Source organism: Rhinolophus sinicus, chromosome 3, assembly GCF_057876585.1.
Source record: "Rhinolophus sinicus isolate RSI-liver-muscle chromosome 3, RSI-T2T, whole genome shotgun sequence".
In the NCBI taxonomy this organism is placed as follows: Eukaryota; Metazoa; Chordata; class Mammalia; order Chiroptera; family Rhinolophidae; genus Rhinolophus; species Rhinolophus sinicus.
In genome coordinates, this window is record NC_142503.1 from 92,568,544 (window position 1) to 92,591,536 (window position 22,993).

The 22,993-nt window shown below is 57.0% G+C and overlaps 3 protein-coding genes across 8 annotated transcripts in view; 2 read left to right on the plus strand and 1 right to left on the minus strand.

Moving 5' to 3' along the window:
• The window catches only part of STYXL1 (serine/threonine/tyrosine interacting like 1), a 56,118-nt gene extending 55,840 nt beyond the window's left edge, over positions 1 to 278 (plus strand). The window contains exon 9 of the mRNA XM_019717673.3: positions 36 to 278. Coding sequence (XP_019573232.2) covers positions 36 to 167 — 132 coding nt within the window. The 3' untranslated portion in view covers positions 168 to 278. The remainder of the gene's footprint in view (positions 1 to 35) is intronic.
• Positions 279 to 1,640: 1,362 nt separating this feature from the next.
• Positions 1,641 to 8,043, plus strand: TMEM120A (transmembrane protein 120A). Its single transcript, XM_019717670.3, has 12 exons — positions 1,641 to 1,841; positions 3,488 to 3,606; positions 3,804 to 3,920; positions 5,869 to 5,928; positions 6,158 to 6,253; positions 6,332 to 6,421; positions 6,842 to 6,907; positions 7,011 to 7,072; positions 7,177 to 7,269; positions 7,402 to 7,466; positions 7,561 to 7,629; positions 7,706 to 8,043. The coding sequence occupies exons 1-12, from the start codon at positions 1,761 to 1,763 to the stop codon at positions 7,817 to 7,819; spliced, it is 1,032 nt and encodes a 343-aa protein (XP_019573229.1). The 5' UTR covers positions 1,641 to 1,760; the 3' UTR covers positions 7,820 to 8,043.
• A 153-nt stretch (positions 8,044 to 8,196) lies between these two features.
• The window catches only part of POR (cytochrome p450 oxidoreductase), a 62,779-nt gene continuing 47,982 nt past the window's right edge, over positions 8,197 to 22,993 (minus strand). For all 6 annotated transcript variants that reach the window (XM_019717669.3, XM_019717667.3, XM_074328410.2 and 3 more), the window contains 14 exons: positions 20,337 to 20,385; positions 16,772 to 16,900; positions 15,092 to 15,241; positions 14,397 to 14,521; positions 13,883 to 13,972; positions 13,397 to 13,495; positions 12,190 to 12,306; positions 11,967 to 12,085; positions 9,999 to 10,180; positions 9,710 to 9,859; positions 9,151 to 9,421; positions 8,930 to 9,075; positions 8,765 to 8,850; positions 8,197 to 8,675 (listed from right to left, as the gene is read on the minus strand). In XM_019717669.3, the coding sequence (XP_019573228.1) occupies positions 8,531 to 8,675; positions 8,765 to 8,850; positions 8,930 to 9,075; positions 9,151 to 9,421; positions 9,710 to 9,859; positions 9,999 to 10,180; positions 11,967 to 12,085; positions 12,190 to 12,306; positions 13,397 to 13,495; positions 13,883 to 13,972; positions 14,397 to 14,521; positions 15,092 to 15,241; positions 16,772 to 16,900; positions 20,337 to 20,385 (1,858 nt within the window). In that variant the 3' untranslated portion in view covers positions 8,197 to 8,530. The remainder of the gene's footprint in view (positions 8,676 to 8,764; positions 8,851 to 8,929; positions 9,076 to 9,150; positions 9,422 to 9,709; positions 9,860 to 9,998; positions 10,181 to 11,966; positions 12,086 to 12,189; positions 12,307 to 13,396; positions 13,496 to 13,882; positions 13,973 to 14,396; positions 14,522 to 15,091; positions 15,242 to 16,771; positions 16,901 to 20,336; positions 20,386 to 22,993) is intronic.

Below are 22,993 nucleotides of genomic sequence, written 5' to 3' on the forward strand. Positions count from 1 at the left end.
ATCCTGAAATCTGTTTTCTCTCCTTGCATTAACAGAGGTCCTGGGCCTACGTCAAGAAGTGCAAAAACAACATGCGTCCAAATCGGGGCTTTGTGGCCCAGCTGCTGGAGTGGGAGAAGATTGTCCTCGGAGACTTTATCACAGACATCTCGGATCCACTCTACTGATCTCTGTGGCCCAGCTATGGGTCCTGAAAAACCTTGCTTGAGAGCTTCTTCTGGGTAGTGGGCCAAGGCTGTGTAACCAGGTTGATGTGGAAAAGGTCTTCGCTACCTGGAGCCTCTTGTCAGCCTCCTATATTGGTTCTTCCCAGGGTCCTTGTTCACGCCACATAGCAGGTGCACTCTGCTCAGACTTAGTAAGCACCCCCTTTCCTGGATCACCCCCACTGCACTCCTGAGGCTGCCTCTGAAAGAGCATCTGGCTGCCAGAGCAGCTGCCCCCCCCCCATGACTTGGACCCTTCGAAGGCTGCCTGGGGGGAGCTCCAGGGGTTCCTGCTTTCTGTGTTGGTTCACAGGGGTGTCACAATACCCACCTGTGAGTGGAGATTCCCCTCCACCTAGAGGTGCCAGGCCCAGGCCCCAGGTTCCACAGCTCTGAGAGTCTCCTGGCATATGGCACACCTTTGCCTCATCCCCAGCCCCAGCATTCCCCATTTCTCCACTGGTTTATCTCTTGCACAGATTTCCTTTCTGTGCTCCCATTCATTTCTGACTGGTTGTGTTTACCAGGAAGAGATTCCTGCCCCTTCCATCGCCCACACCCAGGTGTCTAGAAATTCCTCACGTCTTAAAGGGAGTTTTCTTCCGAATGTGCTTTGGAGCTCTGGTAGTGCCCTCAGAACAAGCCTGGAGCCATGAGAGGGCACAGACAAGGAGACTGATGGGGCTTTTGGAATGTCCTTCAATGTTCATTCAGCAAATATTCCTGGGCCACCTGGGCAGGGCTTGGGACATAGAGATGAACACCGTTTTATCTCCTAGGACTCTTTGCAGAGGGTTGGAGGTCTCCCCTATCCCAAACGGAAGCCCAAACCCTCAAGGAGTGGGGTTTGCCAGAGGAGTAAGGACTTTTCAGGCAACGCAGGCTTTAGTCAGGATCTGAGCTGGAACAGAGCCTGGGATGGCTGCAGAGCGATGGCTCTGTCGGTTACGGACATCCTGGTAGGCAGGGCAGAGCCGTTGGAAAGTTTTCAGGAGGGACATGGTGGAGATTAGCCTCGTATTTTAGGAATGGCAGTCTGGTAGCTGTGTGAAGGCACAGTAGCAATGAGCTAAAGGCAAGGAGACAGTAAGGAAGCCACTGTAAATATGGAGAGGAAGTTTGGAATCCCCTCCCCGCTGAGGCGCAGCTTCCCAAGGATGAACGAGTTTGAGGCAAGTGTCACCTCCCTGGGTCTTGGTTTACTCCCAGCATGACGGTCCGGGTCACTGCAGGCTGCATCACGCGGTTGGCACGACTCGTGGAGCCCTGGGAGGCTCCGCTGCCGCCCCAGCCCTCGTCCAGGCCAGGAGTCGCTGGGCGAGCGGTGTTGGGTGCACTTGGCCCCGCCCAGGCCACGCCCCGGACTTGGATTGGGTCGGGTGGAGGCGGGGCCAGCGCGTTCGCCGCTCCAGGACCTTTTCTTATTGGTGGTCGCGGCGGCGCGAGCCCGGAAGCGGACCGGGGAGAAGGCGGTGGAGGCTGAGGCGCCTCCGGCCAGCCGGGTTGCGGCGGCGTCCTCGACCCTCGGCTCAGCTGGCGCGGGGCCCGGCAACCATGCATCCCACGCCCCGGGGCCCGCTGGGCGACTGCCTGCGGGACTGGGAGGAGCTGCAGCAGGACTTCCAGAGCATCCAGGTGAGCGCCAAAGTGGGTGCCCACTGGTCCTGAGCCACGTCTATTTGGCTCGGGGTCAAGGGTCGGGCAGGCTTGTGTCAGGCACCGGGGAGCTCGAGTCAGGGGTCGGGGACCCTGGTGTCGCTCCCGAGGGACCCTCCTCTCGGCCTCACTTGAGTGTCCGACGGAGGCACCCTTCGCGCGAGCGTCCGCCACGATCCGGGCGGGACCCCACTGTGCCCGGCGGACTTCGGGCCTCCAGCGATAGCCTTGGAAAGAGACCCCGACCCCGTCTTTTTCAGGGGTGTGGCCACTTGAATCAGAGCCGGCCGGGCCCAGTCTTGGGTCAGTCACTCGGCAAACATGCCCCGGACGCCGGCTGGGCCGGAGCCCGGAGCAGGGCCATCCCGCTGTCGGGGCTGAGTGCCGAGTGGGAGCGCCCCGGGAGGCAGCCGGGCCTGGGCTGGGGGAAGTGGTGTTTAGGTGAAGTCCCCGGCCTGTAGGGGGACGGTGCCGATCGAGGGTGAAGGACAGCGCCCGCGAAGACAGGCCCGTGTGGCTGCTGCAGAGAGTGAGGGGAGAAGTGGGTGGGCCATACCCTGCAGGAACCTCATGGGCCTGGCCGGCTGGAGCCTCTCAGACCAGTGGGAAGCCGCAGGAAGAATTGAGTGGATCTGGCTTGTATGGGCTACTGTGCTGTTCCAAGGGGAGGCCAGGGAGGAAGAGGCTGCTGGCCTCCTTTGGACAAGGGAGGCGGTGGCTGGGGATGGGCAGAGGAGTTGAGGGGGCGTGGCAGCCCCGCTGGGTATGAGAAACAGACCCAGACAGGGCAGAGCTCCGACCAGCTGGGCGCTGGATCAGGCCTTTGCCCCTCCTGGACTGGTTTCAGCCCCTTCCTGTCTGCAGGGAAGCCTGGCCGCCCCCTGGCCCAGTGAAGCCTGCTGCTATTAGTGCTTCTCCCTAGAGTCCTGAACAGAGCAAACCTAGTCCCCGAGCCTGACTGCCATCGTGCTGGCCTGGGACCCTGTCCTCACATTGTCCTTTGCCCTGTCTTCAGGCTGCTGCTTCTCAAGACTTCACCCACCAGGGCAAAGTGCTCTGGGAAGCCTCGCGCCAATGGTGCTGGGGGAGGGTAGGGCACTGGCCTTACAGCAGGAGGTCCAAGGGCTGAAGCCTGATGACCTTTAACCTGGGGGGAAGATGCTGGGAGTGCCAGAGCCGAAGCCATCCTGGACAACCCCAGCTCCCCTGCTCTTGCAGGCTGGATGGACAGGATCTGAGAGTGCAGTAGCGGCTTCAGGCAGCCTGCTTGGTCCAGAAGGTGGACCTGTGGGCCTAGAATCCAGACTCGGCATGGGATAGAAAGGGGTGGGAACAACTAGTAGATGAGCTGAGAGCGAAAAAAAATCCTTCAGGTAACTAGCCTGTTTGTGGGAGAGGGGTGCTGTGGGGGCTTCTGGGCTTTCAGGAAAACCCCATTTCCTTGCCTGCCTTGGGGAGAGAGCAGCCTTAAGGAGGTCCCTGGGATGGCACAGCTGGCTGCCTCCTTTCCTGCTGAGACCCTCCCAAGTAGCTCTACGGGAGTGTGTGCTCTGTCCCCTGCCAGCAGGCTCTGGCTAAATGGCCCTCCCAACCAGCCTGACCCTTCTCTTCAACCCGATCCCCAGGAGACCCACCGGCTGTACCGTCTGAAGCTAGAGGAGCTTACCAAGCTGCAGAACAATTGTACCAGCTCCATCACTCGGCAGAAGAAGCAGCTCCAGGAGCTGACACTCATCCTGAAGAAGTTAGGAGTCCACCATCCTCCCTCAGCCTCTGTCTGGGGTTGGGTGTCTGACCTGGTGGGGGGGTGGAGGGCTGGTGCTGACTCCCTGGCATGGCTGCTCCCCTTTCTGGGCCACGTTAACCCTCCTGCCCCACAAGTGTCAGTGTGATACCTGGGGCCTCCTGCTCTGACTCTGGCTTCTGTGGTCCCACCTGCAGATGCAAACCCTCCCTTCCAGTGGGGGCCAAGGAGACTGTGCAGGAGCTGGAGAACCAGATAAAGGAGCGCCAAGGCCTCTTCTTCGATATGGAGGCCTATTTGCCCAAGAAGAATGGGTGAGACCTCTCCCCCAAATTCAGTTCACAGTTACTCCTGGGAGAAGAGCTTGAAGTGCACTCTTCCTGTGCGTGATCATTTGGTCAGCAGATGTTCCTTGGGCCCACTCCGGGCTCAGCAGTCAGCCCAGTCCTACCTCGGGGGAGACAGCTGAGTGACAGTGACAGCTCACGAGGATGGGTGCTTTGTGGTGGAAGTACAGGGAATGGGGGAGCAAGGGACCCAGCCCACCTGGAGTAGGTGAGGCCTCAGCCAAGTCAAAGGATACAGGATTGAGCCAGGAAGGCAATAACCGCAGGGAAGTGCAGAGCTCGCCTCAGGCCCAGTCGGTGTGGGAAGAGTGACAGGTCAAGTACGAATGTCCGCCGCCAGGGAGGATGGGCAGGGATGGTGCAGAACCTTGGGCCAAGTGAAAAAAAATCCATCAGAGATGGCAGGCAGCCAGACAGCTGGGAGAGAGCGTGTTCCAGAAGGCAAGGGAAGGAGTGGCCAGCAGCCTCAGCTCAGATGGCTGGGGAGGGGGTCAGAGGCCGTGATGCAGGGGAACTGCTTCGTGGAAGTCAGGGTGACCTTGGCGAGAACCACTTCACAGGGCGGTGTGGCTGGAAGTTGATATTGGGGATGACAAAAGAGCTGAGGAGACAGCCAACTTTAGGTCACACTTCAGAAGCTTGGCTGTGAGTGGAAGGAGAAACTATTATAGTACCTAGAACTTAGCGTGATGGCTGAGGGGCAGCTTTTGTTTGGGTGTCTGTGTAACTTTGTACATAGGACAGACTTGAGCATATCTGCTTGCTGAGAGGTGGGGCCAGCAGAGGGGAGCTCATCAGAAAAGGGGCACTAAGTAATGGAGGGAAACCCCAGGGAGAAGGGAAGGGCTGGGCCTGGGTCCCTGTGGTTTGGGATGGGAGGGGGCGCAGAGGCGAGTGTGACCAGGCAGGCAGGGGCGATGTCAGCTGCCAGGGAGACAGGACGAAGGGTTTGGAAGAGAGGGTTGGTTGAGGCCACTGCTGGGATGGGAGAGGAAGCCGGTGGTGGCGCTGAGCAGCCTGGCAGCCTCGTCCAAGTCCCCACTCTGCCCCTTAATCTCTGCGCAGCCTTGGGCAAGGTCCTTAACCACTCTGAGCCCGTCCACGTGGCTTGAGTGTGAACAAGAGCCCACATAGAGGTGCAGTTGCTTAGTACACAGCTATGACTCTGGTCACCTCTTGAAGTTTCCTTGGCAGAGAAGGATGAGATGAGCTTAGCTGGTGGGTGTGTGGCAGTGCCAGGAGCTGGGACTTATGGGTTGCCAGGAAAGTGGTTGACATGTGAGAGAGGGCTTGGGGACTTAGCTGGCTCAGGAAAGGGGAGCAGGGTCAGCAGGGCCTGGGGGCCTCAGTGAAGGGGTGGGTCCATATGGTGACATGTGCTGGGCGGCTTGGCTCTTGGGGGTCAGAATATCATGAGCATTGTGAGGAAGCCATTCTGGGTTGGGAGGAGGTCCTGGTGTGGTGGTGGGTGTGGGTTGCTGCAGTGGATTGGGGCTCAGGCTCGGAAGTAGCCAGGACTGTAGGGTAGGTGACAAATGCTGATCACGCACGTAGCCGGTAAGCCTAGTGCCCAGGCGACAGGGGTGATGTGAGATGTGGGCGGGCCTTCCATGGCGGGAGAGCTAGGTGCTCTGGAGGCCCTGAGGTGGCGGAGGTGGGTGACAACAAGGGAGGGAGGGGATGCTGGTTTCCCCTGGGGCAGGATTTGGGAGCAGGCAGGACAAAGGCTGGGCGTCAGTGTTCCCCATGGAGCTTATCTGCAGCCTCCCAAGGTCAAAGCCCGTAGCCAAGGCCATGGGAAGGCCGGGCAGGGGCCGTGACCCAGACACTGGCCCACTTGGGGGCTCTGTGCCCTTTGCCCTTTGGCTTCCCTCTCGGCCGTGGCCTCTCCTCACCCATTCTCCCCCTCCCGCAGGTTGTACCTGAGCCTGGTTCTGGGCAACGTCAACGTGACACTCCTGAGCAAGCAGGCTAAGTAATTGGTGTGGGCTGGGTCTCAGCTCTGCTCCCCACCCTCCCGCTCCCTTTCCGCTCTGTCCCAGCTGCCTGGGCTAAGCCTGGGGGTTCAGCAGCTGCTCCCCCATGCTGGCCCATGCCATGCATGGAAGTGTGTCCGGAGTAGGCACCCCCTCCTCTGGCGGAGGTGGGCTGGGTCCCGCCAGCATAGCTTCTCAGCCTGTCCCACGGGTGTGTGCCCACCCTAGGTTTGCCTACAAAGATGAGTACGAGAAGTTCAAGCTCTACCTCACCATCATCCTCATCCTCATCTCCTTCACCTGCCGCTTCCTCCTCAACTCCAGGTGGGTGTCCTGCTGCTCAGGGGCCAGACCCCGTGCCCTCTCTAGGCTCTACTGCCAACGCTGTGTCCCCCTCCACAGGGTGACAGACGCCGCCTTCAACTTCCTGCTGGTCTGGTACTACTGCACCCTGACCATCCGGGAGAGCATCCTCATCAACAACGGCTCGCGGTGGGCAAGGGCAAGGGCAAGGCCAAGGGCAAGGGCAAGGGCAAGGGCAAGGGCAAGGGCAAGGGCAAGGGCAAGGGCAAGGGCAAGGGCAAGGGCAAGGCCAAGGCCAAGGCCAAGGCCAAGGCCAAGGCCAAGGGCAAGGGCAAGGCCAAGGCCAAGGCCAAGGCCAAGGGCAAGGGCAAGGGCAAGGGCAAGGGCAAGGGCAAGGGCAAGGGCAAGGGCAAGGGCAAGGCCAAGGGCAAGGGCAAGGGCAAGGGCAAGGGTCTGGTCCAGCTCCTGGGGCAGGGAGGGAGCTATGGCCCGCTAGAAGCAGGAATGGGGCTGGGGTGCTGGTTTCCTTTCACCTCAGCCCACTTCCTATCCCCGAGCACCAGTCCTGGGGGTTGAGGGGACAGGACTGATGGCCGCTTCCTGACACAGGATCAAAGGCTGGTGGGTTTTCCATCATTACGTGTCTACGTTCCTATCGGGAGTCATGCTGACATGGTGAGTGGCCAAGCTTGGCTCCAGAGCCTCGGTGCGGGGAGCGGAGGCAGGGACAGTTGGCACCCCCAAGCTCCCCGCCCCCTCCCTCTGCTTTATGCCTTAGGCCCGACGGCCTCATGTACCAGAAGTTCCGGAACCAATTCCTGTCCTTCTCCATGTACCAGAGTAAGTGTCTCGGAGGTCCCTGCGCAGCTCAGGACTTGCCCACGGGCAGGGGTGGGGAAAGGACTGGGGGCTCCGGATGAGTCCTGATGCCCCCGCACCCCCAGGCTTTGTGCAGTTCCTCCAGTATTACTACCAGAGCGGCTGCCTGTACCGGCTGCGGGCGCTGGGTGAAAGGCATACCATGGACCTCACTGTGGGTGAGTCGGCCGTGGCCCCCGCTGTGGATCCTGAAGGGGAGCTGGGAAGGGAGTCCTTTCCCCTAGAGCTGGTCTGAGTGGCGGTGTCCTTTTGTCCCTGGTTATTTTGGGCCCTGCCCCTTCTCCCTGCAGAGGGCTTCCAGTCCTGGATGTGGCGGGGCCTCACCTTCCTGCTGCCCTTTCTTTTCTTTGGACATGTAAGTTCTATCTGTGTCCCCGTCTGTCTGGCTGCCCAGCCCGTTCTGGCTCGAGCAGGGACTGTGTTCTAATGGAAACCCTCCTCCCTCCCAGTTCTGGCAGTTTTTTAACGCACTGACGTTGTTCAGCCTGGCCCGGGACCCCGAGTGTAAGGAGTGGCAGGTGAGCTGGAGGCCCTGGGAAGGACGTTGGGAGGGCCGGTGTCTGGCCTCTGGCCTCAACCTGATTCCTCCCCCAGGTGCTCATGTGCGGCCTCCCTTTCCTCATCCTCTTCCTTGGCAATTTCTTCACCACCCTGCGGGTCGTGCACCAGAAATTCCACAGTCAGAGGCGCGGGAGCAAGAAAGAATGAGACTGGGCCTTCCCCTGCCATCAGCCTGGAAGGGGCTTCTGTACCCCATGTGTTGTTTGAGGGGGTGCGTGCTCCCCTCATCCAGGAGGGTCTCTTCTGCTCTCCCTTGGTTTTGTGGGCTCTGTGGGCCCCAAAGGCTATGCTGGAGAAGAAGACCTGGACCTGTGTCCCAGCCTGCGGGGATCTGGGGCCAGTGGCCTCAATAAAGGAAGGGAGGCAGAGAAGTGGCTCGGTGTGTATTGTACTGAGGGCAAGTGGCTCTCTGTGCCACCACTGCACGGGCTCATGGGACTCCTGAGCTGTTGGTCTCTCTGGGGTCTGAGTTAGTAGACCCAGGTAGAGGCCCCAGACCTGTGCAAGGAATAGCATCAGGCAAATACAGAAAACAGAACTTTATTCCAAGGAGCAGAGGTTAAAATTATTTACACTCATTGAAAATCACGTGGAGGGGCCAAGCTCCTGCTCAGCTGAGAAAAGCCCCTTCTGTACAGCCACTGGGGGCCTGAGGTGTTCACAAAGTGTGGGCCCGGTCACCCTTGGCTATGTGCCCTGTGGCCAGGGGCTCTGGAGGGCACATCTCGGACCTAGAGCAGTCTTTTTCACTGGGCCTGCCTCCTGTGATGGCCCAGCAGAACCCACCCAGGAGACAAGCAGAAGGGGGAGGGAAGTGATTACATGGGGAAGCAAGTCTGTAGGGCACGAGGGCAGCTCCTAGCTCCACACGTCCAGGGAGTAGCGGCCCTTGGTCATCAGCTTCTTGATGTAGTCCACGGCCTGGGCGTGCTCCATGGACCCCAGCTCGGCCACAATGTCGTAGAAGGTGTTCTGCACATCCTTTGCCATGTTCCGAGCATCCCTGGGGGGAGAAAGGAGGTGGCACTGGGGGCCGGGCAAGGACCCCCACGGTCAGGCAGGGCCTCAGCCCTGTCTTCTGCCCTCACTTACCCGCAGACATAGATGTGGGCCCCCCCCTCGTGGATCAGCTTCCACAGGTGCTCCTTGTCCCGTTTCAGTAAGTGCTGGACGTAGACCTGAGGGCAGAGGGTGGTGTCTGTGAGGCCGCCCCGCAGCTCGCCCCCCCCGCCACATATGCCTGCCCCCCCGCCTCACCTTTTGGGGCTGCTCCCGGGAGAAGGCTACGTTGAGCTGGGTGAGGGCGCCCTCCTTGTGGAACTGGGCCAGCTCCTCACGGTATAGGTAGTCCTCGTCAGAGCGGCGGCAGCCATAGTACAGTAGCGTCTCCCCCACCTCCTTGCCTGGGGGGGTGGGCCGGTGAGTGTGGAACCTGCCTTGACCCTGGCCCTGCCCCCAGCCCGGGCCCAGACACTTACCCTGCTGCTGCAGCCAGGCCCGCTCCTGGATGAAGCCTATGAAGGGGGCGACCCCAGTGCCAGGGCCCACCATGATGACAGGCGTGGTGGCCTTGAAGGGCAAGCGGAACTGGGACTTTCGAACGAACATGGGCACCAGAGCCCGGCGGCCATTCTCCCCAGCGGGCTCCTTGGCCCGCAGCCAGCTGGTGGCCACACCCTTATTGATGCGGCCAGACTTGGTTTCATACTCCACAGCCACGGCACAGATGTGCACGGAGTTGGGGTGGACCTGGGGGTGGGGGCAGGAGTGAGTGCAGCAGCTGTGCCAAGGCCCCCTCCCCGGTCACCCAGGCTGCCTCGGCAGTGGGTCCCTGCTCAGGGTCTCTCCACACCCTTTGTGCTGCCCAAACAGCTTCCCTGACCGGCTCTTGGCAGCGGGGCTGTGAGCAGTGTGCAGTCTTACAGCCCGGCCTACTAGCTGCACTGCCCGGGGCTCCAGCGAAGCGCCCCCCAGGGCGCCCGTGCACCTCAAGGAAGCCCAGGCGATGCTTCCTGTCGGCGGGCCGGGCCTGCCTACCTTGGAAGACGAAGCGATGGAGTAGTAACGGGCCTGCAGCCTAGGCAGCAGCTCACACAGGTGGTCGATGGGGGGCCGCAGGGACGGGTAGTCCTGCAGGATGGCCAGGATGTGCCTGCGAGCTTCCACCACCCAGCTCAGGTACAGCTCCTGGGGAGGACAGGACGCAGGTGACATGCGTGAGGGGACGCGGTGAGCTGAAGCTCGGCCCAAGCCGCGGGGAGAGTGGCTGGGTGGGGGTAGCCTGGGAGTGCAGCCGTCTGGGGCGGGGGGCGGGGGGCGGGCACACCTTGCCCTCGCCAGAGGAGGAAGCCATCTTGCGCAGCTGTTCCTGCTCCGAGGGCTCGGAGGCGAATTGCGCCAGCTCGTAGAGCACATTGGTGCGCGGAGGGTTGGTGATGTCCAGGTAGTAGGTGAGGGCCGTGCGGTAGGAGGTGGGACAGGGGAATGGGTGCTTCTTGTTGGACTCCTCTGCAGGGAGACAGAAGGCAGGATTTGGGTGACTGGGGTATCACGGGAGGGGACGGGAAGCCGCAGGCTGCTCTGCAGGAAGCAGGCAGCCCAGCTGGCACCGGAAGCAAGGCCAGATCTTTGTGCTCCTTCCTTGGCCCTGGGGCAGAGCCTCAGGCTTTCAGCCAGGCTTAAGCTTCAGGCCACACATGTCATCCTTGTCAGAAGCGGGACCTTGCTGGGGGAGGCCTGGCATTCACTGTCCCCACTCCAGCAGAGTCTCAGTCCCTGCAGGGGCCCTTTGCCTGCCTAGAGCAGCTCAGAGGGCTGGGCCTGGTCTACCGTAGGGACCCAGGCTCAGGACCGTGCGATGCCAACACAGGGGCTTGGACCGTGATGCAGGGCCACCTCCAGATGGGTGTTTACGCCTGGATCCACGGCTGCGCTGTTGGGGCAGCATCCTGTCCATTCCAGGTGCAGCCATGGCACAGGCCCCATTGTCAGGCCTTGCTGCAGCCGTCTACTGCCACCAGTCACCAAGCCAGCTTTACTGACCCCCTCCCCCAGTCAGACGAGAGCAGCCCCCAGCTGGGGAGCAGCTGAGAAGGGGCTCCACCTCTTAGAGGCGAGACTGCAGGGCTGTTTATGTCTGTGCACAGATGAGTTGCTGCAGAACCGCCCACAGGGCTGAGGGCCTGGCCCAGGGTGGGCTCAGCACTTAGGGGTTTGGGTCTAATTCCTGGAGGCGTTTGACCTTAGTATGATCTACAAGTCGTACATGTCTAGCTTGATGGATTTTCACAAACTGAACATCCTGTGTATCCAGCACCCAGATCAAAAAGGAGGGTATTCCCAGCACCCCAGCGACCTCTGTGCCAAGCTCAGAAGCAGGGTTCAGGCCTCGCACTACGGGGCTGGGGGTGGGGTGAGCACATCTTTTCTAAAGCCGCACACCCATCTGCCTTGGGGAGTTCTGAGCCTTTGCACCTCTCAGCCGCTCTTGGCAGTGAAGGGCCCCCGGCAGGGATTCAGAGTCTCCTGAGGGGAGTGAGCTCCATAGCCTCCCTCAGCAAGTTCCTGTCTCTGGTGGTACAAGGGACATGCCCCACAGAACGACAGACCCAATGGCTTGTCCCCTGTTGCTGGCACAATGAACTCTGATATAAATCAGCCCCCTTTCATGCTGTTCCTAAGGGCTGACTTGAGCTGGTGAGAAGGAGCGGCCAGGCGAGGGAGACAGGACGAGTGGGCAGCACCCAGGGCAGCTGGTACCCCGGCCTTGGGAAAACCCTGTGCCTTATTTAGTGCCTCCTGCACTCAGCACCCTGAATGGACCCCGAGGACTGTTAGGGATGCTGACTGTGATGCCAAACGTCACAGGTGAGAAGATGCAGCCCCGGGAGCAGGGAGAGGGCAGCCCCAGGCCCCAGGGATCAGCTGTGCTGGATCCGAGCCTGGGGACCAGGGACCTGGCTTGCAGCCCCCTCTTCCCCACGGGACATGGGGTCTGGGCAGGCAGCAGGGCCAGCTGCCTGCAGGCACCCCTCCCTCCCTCAAGGGACTAGCCAGTGTGGGGAATGGCGGGAGCCCCAAGGCAGAGGGCCAGACCCCACAGCTAATTTTGACCCCCCACCCTGGAGTTTGCTCTAAAACCCGTAACTGTGGCATCTTGGGTATAAGGGTCCTTCCAGGCACCAGGGCTCCAGGCCTAAACAGCTCAACCTACAGGCCTTGCCAAGGGGCCCACTCCTGCCAGCTGCCTCAGGCCCAGGCAGACAGGGAGGGTGGCCTTGATTCCAGGACTCACCATCCAGATTGTTCAGGGACATGACAACATCCAGGTCGGCACCCAGGATCTCGCCAAGCTGGTTGACCAGGGCAGAATCATTGGCTGGGTAGACGGCCACATGGTCACCGGATTCATACCTAGGGGGAGACGTGAGGCTCAGGAGGAGGATGGAAGGGGGCCCTGGACCCAGATTAGGAGGCCCGAGTGAAGGTGCGGGGAAGTGGGTGGCGGCAGCTCGTACCTGATTTTGGAATCTGAGATGTCTAATTCCAGGTGCATGAGGTGTCGCTCAGTTCCCTGGTTCAGCTTCCGGTTGATGGTGACAACAGCCAAGAATGGATTCTTGGCATCAAAGGGCCTGGAGGGGAGGAGAGCAGCTCAGTGACTGGCTAGGTCTTCAATCTGAATTACCCTGCCCCCAAGACACCCTTCTGGTGTCACAAAACACAGGGAACCTCAGAGCCGGCCTCCAAGGGCTAGGAGGAAACCTCATGTATGGAAAGGGCTCCCCCAGCCCAATTCCAGGCAATGCTCCTGACAACCCCACAAAGTGGGCAGAGCTGGGTTATCAGTGTCTCCATTTACACATGTGGAAAGTGAGGCTGGCCCCTAAGAACCTGGGAGACCCTCCACATTGTGTACCCATTGGTGAGCTAACAGCAAAGAGGACTAAGTCCTTGAAGATGCCCGAGACAGAAGGGGCCTGCGTCCCCGAGTGACTGCATGGAGCAGAGGTCCCTCCCTCACTTGCCCTGGACGGCAACATGAACAGGAGATGAACTTTTATGCTCTAAAGTCACTGAAATGTTGGCCTTCCTGTGACAGTAGGACTGCAGCAGGACTGACTAAAGAAGGGCTGCTGGGTCTTGGATCTGGGAGTAAAAGGAGGACTTTTCTGAGTGGTTCCAGCAGAATCAGCAGTGCCCAGCGGTAAGGCTAGTCAGGGGCCCAGGAGAGGAACACTATGTTTTTGGATAAAAAGTCCAAATATTAGGGCAGAATTTAAGGAAGAGTGTCCTTCTGCCAAAGTTCAACATAGACTCAAAACTGAAATTACTATGTCCTGGTCCAGGAACTGCTATGCACCCCCCACCCCAGCATATTCACAGCAAAACTTCAGAGCATTTAAGTACAAGCTGAGCAAGTGCCAGTCTCTCAGAGGCTGTGCCCTGGACGAGGGACCTCTGGGTGTGGGGGGGATCCTGTGGGCCCTGAGCACCGAGCAGCTTCCCGTCTCTGCTCTGAGCTTCATGCACTGCTGTGCAGTGGAGATGAAAACGTGGGTGCCCCCACCTACACCCACTCCTGGACAAGGGTGGAGATAAGGATGCCCCACGGGATGGGGTCTGCGGGACACACAGGACTACCAGTTGTTTGCTGTCCCCAGGCACCTGAGACAGGTGCACAAGCGCCACAGGGCCTGGTCCCCAACCATGCCCTCCACTCACGGTTTCTGGTTCTGGTAGCTCTTCAGGCGGCCCATCTCCCCCTCGTACACCTTGGCCATGTCTATGTCGGTGTGGACCACAAGCTCATACTGGCGAATGCTGAAAAGGAGGGACGGAGGGTGAGGCTGGGGGCTGGCAGGGGGGAGGGGGGAGGGGGGCTGAGTCAGGGAGTGAAACTGTCAGGAGACAGTGCATGAGGGTCCAGATAGGCCCTAGGAGGTGGGAGGGAGCCAGCGCAGCTGCGGAAGGGGTGGGGCAGCCGGGGGTTCAGAATCCTTCCAGGTGGTTCTGTGAGAAGGTAAGGAAAGCCTGTCATTTCAGACAAAGCCCAACACATAAGCCTGGGACCTGGCACCCTCCTGCATCTGACCGAGCTTCCACCAGACTGCCTCTCCCTCTCTCTCACCACCACCCCACCAGGCCAGGTCTCCCATTCTCAGGAGGAACTCGCCCATGGCCCACAGACCACTCTGGGCACACACTCACCTGGATTCCTCTCCAGTGGCTTCCACCCCAAAGTGCTCACACACAGCCGGCCAGAACTGCTCTCGCCACGTGATAAAGTCCTCCTCCAGGCTGGGGAGAGGAGGTAATGAGCCAGGCCCCAGGCCACACAATTGTGGCAATGAGACCCTGCTGGGCTGGCTTCCCAACCACCTGGGTGTCAGGTGGCGCTGCCGGGCCCTCTTCTTCTCAGCAGCCCCCAGAGCTGGAGGGCTCATTGCATACTGCCTGCCCAGTGATGTATCCCAAGGTATCAGGAAGTGTCTAGATGTCTGCACTAACCATGGACAAGCCAGGAGGATGAAGAAAAGCAAAGGCTCGCTCGCTAGGGGTTGGGGGGCGGGGGGTGTGACTCTCTTCCTCTGTGTTCACAGCGTTTCAGCAGACACTGTGATTTGTACACCCCTCACGTGCCACAGCCACCCTTAACCCCGAGGGCATCTGACACCTGACAGCTGGGGGGGCCTCGCGTGCAGGCTGGGTCTGGGGCACTCACTTCCCATCATCGTCGCCCATCCCCAGCTCGAAGATCCGCTGGGCACCGAGCTGCTCCAGGCGCTTGTCCACATACTTGCCCATGGCATTGAAGTGCTCATAGGTCTTGTTCCCAAGGCCAAACACCTGTGTGACACAGGGGTGGGTCTGAGGCCTGGCCAGCGGTAGGTTTCCATGCAGTGCTGGCCCAGCCACTGGGCAGCACTGTGAGGTGGGACACCTTTGAGCCCTGGAAGTGGCTTTGTTTCGGTGACTGACAGCCTGGAGCCCCCCTCCACAGCCAGGCTCTAAACCTCAACCCTGGGTGGCCAGCAGGGGCAACTCACCCCCCCATCCGGCTCTCCTCACCCAGCCGAATCTTGGTCATCCCGCCACCCCTTTCTTGCCTTTAGTCTCCAGCAACAAATGCCCCTGGAGCCAAGTGGGGCTGGGCACGTGGACGGAGAAACTCTCTTACTGCTGGGGCCCCGAGCAGAAGAGGGGGTCGCCCTATAAACAGCCTGCCCCGGGCTCCCTGCCACGAGCTCCCTACCGGGCCCCCTGTCCTGACACCTTGGCCTGCCCTGGCTGATCACGAGGAGGTGAGACCTGGAGGGTTTCCTTTTGGACATGGGGGTCTGGGCGCCCAGGGGAAGCGCCACAGGCTGCCACCTGGGAGCCCACAGGGAGCCACCGGAGAAAAGGTGGGGGACTCACCGCATACTTGACTCCAGAGAGGTCCACATCCGTCTCCTGCAGCCAGTCGTAGAAATCCTGAGCGTTGTCAGTGGGGTCCCCCTCGCCATAGGTGGCCATGCAGAACACCGCCAAGGAGTTCTCTATCTCTGACAGGCTGCCCAGGTCGGCCTGGAGACAGAAGGGCAGGGCCCAGGCCCAGTGACCATGACTCAGTCTGCTCAGTGCCCCAGGTCTGTACGCGATGGGGTGCAGACAAGCTAGTCCAGGGTTCAAGTGCAGGGGGTGCATTTACAGAGGAAAGGGTGTGGACAGGCACAGACCGGCTGGGTTCCGTGCTACCAGCTGGCACTCAGAACATGGTTCCCTGTGCACTGGCGCTGGGCCACCGCAGGTGGACGTTACTGTCCCACAAGGTCCCTGGAGCACACAGGGCCTAGGCTCTCACTGATTCCTAGGCTCACCAACTCAAAACCCAGGTCTGGAGACAGACAGGTGGTGGTGCCCGTCCCTAAGACAGAGGGTGGGGGTGAGTGTGGGCGGTTTGGTTTGGGAGATGGAGTCCATGCAGCTGATGCTCAGGAGACAGTGGTTCTGAGAGAAAGAACATCTGTTGTGTTGTTGGAGCTGCAGGAGCAGCTGGGCGATGATGCGGTGACCCCATTAGGGAGACGCAGGAAGGCAGCTCCCAGGAAGCTTCTTCCCAGGACCAGATGCTCCCTGCCAGCCTCCTCCCCGCCTGGGACCTAAGGACCAGCTCCCGCTTCCTTGCCCACTGCCTCTACCTGGGGCAGGTGGCCTGGCTGACATTAGTTCTCCTGGCCCAGAAACAGACAAGCACACCGCTGGAAGTTTCTTGCACACTGGAGAATGCAAGCACGTGAGGGGAAGAACAGGACAAAGGAGCCAATCCAGGAGGAGAATGAGCAGGCAGAGCCTCCCCCACGCCCTCAGACAGCCTGAGGCCAGTGAGGCCAGAAGTAGGGACTGAACCCTGCATGGTCCCGCAGTGGCCCAAAGGAGTGACAGGCGGAGGCTGAGGCGGCAGGGAAAGGATCCCGCAGCCCCAAAGCCTTTCCCAGTTCTCAGATTCTCCTGCTCCAACCCAAGCTGCACTCTTCCCTCAGGCTCTGTCCCCGCTCCTCGGCCCTGGCCCAGACACAGGACTTTACGGCCTCATTTCAAAGCCCAGCAAAAGGGTTCCCAGAGATGGCCGTCCAAGTCCAACACCCTCATTCCTCATCTGTAAGGAAGGGGCTATCCCAGGGTCACACAGGCAGTCAGGGCAGAGCAGGATCAGGGCACTTCCCCGACTCCTCAATCCAGTTCCCCTGCCGCTGTGGTTTGAGTGGGGGTGTGGGGGAGAGATGGGAACCAGGTCCTCTCCTCACCTGCTGAGACCGTTTCATTATTAAAGCCACACCCAGTACACTTCTGCTAGCAGCCACCCAGCACTTGTAAAGCGCACAGCACGCAGAACATGGACGGCTGGGCGTGAGCAGTGCTGGGAGCTCACAAGTGCACACCTGGGCCAGGTGTTCTTCATGTCCTTAAAACTGGGGCCACCTGGCTGCTAGTACAAACGACAGGAGACACCCATTCCTGTCTGTCCCTTTGGTTAACTCAGCCCATGAAGCATCTCCAGGATGCAGGGACGCCTTCCTTAATGCGAGGAAGGGCCAGAGCGTGGGGACAGCTCACCAAGTCGTACTCCTCGGGGTCTGCTGACATGCCCCGCATCCCGTAGCGGTGGGCGTCCTTGGACAAGCGGTTGGCAAACTCCTCGGCGGTGCCCGTCTGGGAGCCATAGAACACGATGATGTTCCTGCCCTAGGGAAGGCCGGACACGCAGGGTCAGGGGGCTGCGAGCCACAGGCTTCATGGGGACGCCAGGTGACCACAGGGCAGGCCAGGCGGGGGGGGGGGGGGGGGCGCCTCAAGGGCAGCCTCTTTCCTTCCTGCCGCAAGTCCTCTCTAGGTCACTCCGGGCTGGCAGCTCACTGCCACAGCTCTTGTGGTGTGGATGGGGGTTCAGGCCACCCAGCTGACTGCAGCCATCAGTGTAATCTTACACATGCAGCTACTCAAGGTCACACTTCGGACAGATTTTAAAATGACATATGAAAAAATACAACATAATGCACTCAGTGAAAAAAGGTGACCAAACAGTATGTATAGTGTAATCCAATTTTGTTATATACACGCACCCACATATGTGTCTATGTATATGTTTTGTATAGTATATACATGCATACACAAAAGAAAAAGACAGGCAAGAAATACACCAAGAGTCTCTAAATGGGGAATTATGGGCGAGTTTTTCTGGATGATATAAAAGTAATACTTATTTTAAAAAATCTACAGAATAGGAAAAGGAACCATATGGACTGGCTCACGGCTCTTCAACCTGCCCCCCCCCCCACTCTCCCCGACCCCCCCCTCAACTGTGCCTCTGTAGCAGCTACTGAAAAGCCCCAACCCCGTTCCCTGGACTTCCTGTAGCTAGGGCTGCAGCAAATTAGGTCTGGCAACTGGATGTGCTTTGCAAGATCTGGAAGGTAGAAGTGAGGCACAGGCCACCTTCCGGTCATGCAGGCACGAGAGTTCTCTGCAGTGGTACCCAGGGCCCTAGGTTTCGGATTTTTGCACCTATGTAGCCCAGTACCTAGGTTTGGGGTCTCTGCACCCAGCCCTAACTGATACGTGTACAAAGGACAAAATAAAACACGGATTACAATTGATTTAAAGTGTTCTCATACCTTTTACATTTCCTGAATTTTCTACAAATCATTTAAAAATGCATTATAAAATAATCACTACAAAAACTACTTCATAAAGGAGAAAATGCTTATGATATCTGGTAAACGGACCCAAACAGAATATAAAATAGTAGCTAAATATTTACGGTAGGATCAAAATATGTAAAGTACCTAGAAATCAACCTTATGAGAAATACATGAGAAGCTACCGAGTGATAAAGGACTCAACCAAATGGAAAGCACTCTGATTTTGGAGAGGAAAACTCAACACATACAAGATGTCAGTTCTACCTGTATCAATACAGAAACGTAACATGATCCTAACATAAATTTTAAGAGCTCTTTTTTCCTCAACAAAGTGACCCTAAAAGTCCTGTGGAAAAATAAATATAACTCCATCCGTAGGGACATTATTTGGCAATAAAAAGGAATAAAGTGCTGACACACGCTACAACATGGATGAACCTTGAAGACATGATGCTGAGTGAAAGATGCCAACACAAAAGGTCACATGTTATATGATGCCATTTGTAAACGGCAACTCTACAGAGACATAAAGTAGATTAACAGTTTAGGGCTGAGGTGGCGGATTAGGGAATGGGAGTGACTTAACGGGTATGGGTTTTCTTTTTTTGGGGTGATGAAAATGTTCTAAAATTGACTGTGGTGATTGATGGTTTGCACAACTCTGTGAATATACTAAAAAACACTAAAGCGTATACTTTAAATGGGTGGACTGAATGGAATATGAATTATATCTCAATAAAAACCATTACCCAAAATAAATAAATACATATGAAATAGCCAAGAAAACTGAAAAAGTGATGGGACGGGGTGAGGCAGTGCCTAGCATGACCAGATATTAAAACAACCATTAAAACAGTACGACACTGTACCTACACAGACTGCTAGATCAAAGTACTAGAATAGGAAGGTAAGAAAATAGACCCCAAAGAACTGATGGGAATTATGTATGATAAAATCAGTGGGGGAAGAGATGGCCTCCATTACATGGAACTCAGGTGTGTAAAAAAAGCAGTGCTGAGTACCTTACATCATATGCCAGGATAAATTCCCAACAGATTGAATTTTAAATATGAAAAAAGAAACTGTAAAAGTACTAGAAGAAAACATGAGCGAATTTCCTTTATCTCTTCAGAGTAGGGAAGGACTTTCAAATGATGACTCAAAGTCCAGAAGTCATAGGAAGAAGAATGAAGTGGACTGTGTGACTTTTACATGGCAAAACAAATAAGCACACATGATAAGCCGAGTCAAATCAAACTATTAACTGGGAAAAACATTTTTAACTCATATCACAGACAAGGGGTAAGGCTCCCTAATAATTTTAAAGAATTCCTAGAGAAAGATCAATTCCAATGGAAAAATTGAGCAAAATATTTGAACAGAGAATCTATTTAAAAAAAAAAAAGGCCATCATAACATGAAAATCTGCTTAACCTCATTCATAAGGAAAATGCAAATTACAACTCTACAGAGACACAATTTTTTTTAACTTAGAAAACGGGCAAAACCCCAAACTTTGATAATAAAGTCTGTTGGCAAGGCTGCAAGAAACACTTTTTCTCCCACATTGCTCATGCCCTGGTGTGACCCCTGTGGGGACAACGTGGCAGCTTCTATCACAATTACAAATGATATGCCTTTGATCCAGTAATTCCACTTCCAGGATTTTACTGTATTTGCAAATGTGCAAACTGATCTACAGAGTCACAGCCGCATCATTTGTAAGAGTTTAAGGTGAGAAATGTTCCAAGTGCCCGTCAAAGGGCCGTGTGTAAACCCCCACAGCGCTTCTGGTCACACAATGGAATCATGATGCAGCTGCAATGAAGGAGGAGGGAGCTGTATTTGAACTGCGATGGAAGGATCGCCGAGATATGTCATTAAGTCAGAAAAACAGCAGGGTCTGTAACAGTGTAGGTCATATGCCACTTTTTGTGTTTTAAAAAAGTGTAAGAGCCTCTGTGTTTTTTTGTACAGGCACAAAGAAGCTCTAGAAAGATTCGTAAAATACTAAGGACACTGGGGGTCAGTGGCAGGCACAGGAGATGGGCATTCCACCGCAGAGTTTATGTTTGGGATTGTAACCATGTGAATGTAGAACCCTGTCATCAAGTTAAACACTTAAATAAACGAAAACAAACATAAAACTGTGTCTGTGCCACGATCACAGCCATGTGGGGTGCATATATGTTCGCGGACAGAGCCTGGCGTGGGAGGGAGGAGACGGGACGGCATCCTGAGTGAGGACAGTCTATTCTTATAGTTTGGTTTGTTCAAGAAGGAAACATTCAAAACCAAAATGAACTGTCCCAGCAACAACAGAGCAGCTTTGGGGCTTTGGTTAGACAAAAATGTACACATAGGGGGCCGGGCCCGGGTTCCCACCCACCCTCTCCTGTCCAGTGCAGCTGACCTGCTGGGGTCCCCTAGGCGTCCACCAGGCCAAGACTCACTGAGAAGAGCACAGAGAGAAAACTCACCGTCTTCTTCATCTTTTCCACGAAGCTGCTGTCCTTGACAGAGGAGGGCCTAAAAAAGAAAAGTGCCCGATGACATGGGATGCGTGTGGCAGCATCGAGGCGTTTCAGCTCAGCCCTGCGCCTCCCCAGTGACCACACCAGCAGCTGCCTCTGGGCCAGTGCCAGGGCTGCCAGGCCTCGCCCCCTCGCCCTACAGTAAATCCAAAGCCTCTCGAGATACCAACAACGTAGCAGAGTCAGGCCCCCTACCCCCGGATGGACGAGAACAAAACAGTCAAGGGCCTCCCTTCCCATCCCTCAACACCCACAGCAACGGTCCCCACAGCCTTCTCTCACCTCCATTCCCTGCCTCACACAGCGCCCGAGTCTCCTGAACACAGGTTTGACCACACCGCTGCCTGCTCCACTCGCAAACGCTCATGGCTCCCAGGCCCCACAGCACAGGGGTACACAAGTCCCTTCAGATTCTGTGCCCAACCTCACGTGACTCCCTCCGTTATGGCTCAGAATCCCGTCAAGCCATCGCTCCCACCCACAGCGCCCTCACCCCACTTCCTCATCCACGGACCCCTGTCCCCGCCCAAGGCCCTGCCCAAGTCCCAACTCCCCTGGATTCCGCCCCACCCCTGCAGTAAGGCCACAGTTCTTTGTTCCCTGCTGTCATCCTGGCACATTCTAGCGCCCTGAACTGGGCCCCATCTCCTCCAGGGAGCTCCCACTCACCCTGCCACCTCCCCTGCCAGCCCGCAGCCAATAGCAGGGTCTCGGGGTGGCCAGAGGGTGCCAGCTCCTCACACAAAAGCTTGTGGTGCAGACTGGCTGCCGGACGTGCAGGCAGGTGCTGAGTATTCCCACAGTTTTTCCAAAGTTAGATGAAGGCTGGCCTCCTCTCCATTCATGCCATTTATTTACTTAGCAAATCCTTTTCACAGAGTGGCCAAGACTATCCCCATTTCCGATTCAGAAAAGTCCAGGCAAGGAGCTGCATTTTTCATCAAATACAATGGACCACAGATAAGATCAGAGCAGGGCCAAAGGGATTCGATGAGGTATGAAGACACCCACTGTCGACTGTCTGGGTGGGGTGGGCTGGAATCAGAAGAGGGTGGCCTCAGGGCAGGTGCAGAGCCTCCATCTTTCCTCTCCCCACATCGGGGCGCCCCGGAGGCCGTCTAGAGCTCACTGGCTCCCTTCTGCCTTCAGCCTGCCAGCCAGGAGTCCATGCCGGTCAGGCAGGCTGGCCAAGGGGCAAGGATGCAATCGGAGATGGCCAGGCACTTTGAGACCTGGGCGACATGTTGGAGATGTGGGGTCTCGGGGAGGGTAACGAGATCACACCCAGAAAGCCCCTGCCACAAAGCAGGCCCCTCCCCACCCCCATACAGGGGAACCTGAACGCCCATTTTACAGACGAGTTGACAGAAGCCTGATGTCAAGACTTGTGCCTGGTTCCCTGGCCAGTAAGTTGCCAGACAGGGACCAATCCCAGCCTGACTCAGAGATGCCTGCTCTTTCCCTTACATCCTCCCTCAAGTGGGAAAGTGTGCTAAAAAGTGGAGTGCCAGTGGGTGTGTACACACGTGTCACAACTGCATAAAAGTGATATCCCTCAGGGCTAGAGGCCTGGGGTCCATGGAAAAAGTTACGTAAGTGAAAGTGTCTTTTAAGGATGCCTCTGAGAAGCTGTTTAGACACGTATTTGTAAACATAGAGACAGAAGTTCCATGTGTAAGCCCCTGCTGCGTTTTTCCTAGATTAGTAGGCCCAGGACTATTAGGACCTACTAACCTATTTTAGCACGAAATATTAGGCTATTTTCTGGGCCTAATGTTAAACAATATTACACGTGGGGCCCCATGGAAGGCAAGGCCCAGTGCCTGACTCGGCCACTCCAGCTTCTCTCCTCTGTCCTGAAGGCACTGTCACTGCAGCGGCCCCATGAGGGGCAAGAGGGAGGCAGCTGGGGGCCGGCTGCCCAGGTTTCCCTACCCAGCGACGGCTGCCCCCTGCCTCCCCATTACTCTAGTGTCCCCAGGGCAGGTCCATCCTGACATGAGCAGGGCCAGGCCAAGAGCAGGAGTGGAGGCCCTCAGGCCCGCCCCATTCTCTTCCCACTCCCAGCTCCAAGTGATACAGACTCCGAAGGGGTCTTGTGCCTGGACATCTTGATGCCCAGCCACCAACAGCCACGTCTTACTACCCGCCCACATCATGCACGGCCTGAACTAGAACACACACTTGAACACTCACTGCCTATCGGCACTAACGACAGGCTTGGCGAGACTCACTCTTCGGTGACGACAGCGAGGAGTACAGCGGTGTGACCCCAGCCCCTGGGTTCCTTTTGAATTCTGAGTCACGAGAATATATTACCCACCAAATATAAATCAAGCGTAAATTTAAACTGATACTTAAGAAAACTATCAGCAACCTAGACAAACGTTTCTGACGAAGTATTATGAGAAAAAAGGCAGAAACAAAACTAAATGCAATTTCCATTTATATGAAATGTGCAGACCAGGCAAATCCACTGAGACAGAAGGTAGATGAGGGATGCTGGGGGTGCGGGACCAGCTTGCTAATAATGGGACAGCGTCTCCCTCTGGGGTGATGAAAACTTTTTGAATTAGATCGTGACGATGGTTGTACAACAGTGT

Excerpts from the sequence above, each read along its gene's own strand:
- TMEM120A (XM_019717670.3), top strand. The coding sequence starts at position 1,761 with ATGCATCCCACGCCCCGGGGCCCGCTGGGCGACTGCCTGCGGGACTGG. Across the intron at positions 1,842-3,487 it reads AGGACTTCCAGAGCATCCAG|GAGACCCACCGGCTGTACCG; the intron begins GTGAGCGCCAAA and ends CCCGATCCCCAG. Across the intron at positions 5,929-6,157 it reads CTCCTGAGCAAGCAGGCTAA|GTTTGCCTACAAAGATGAGT; the intron begins GTAATTGGTGTG and ends TGCCCACCCTAG.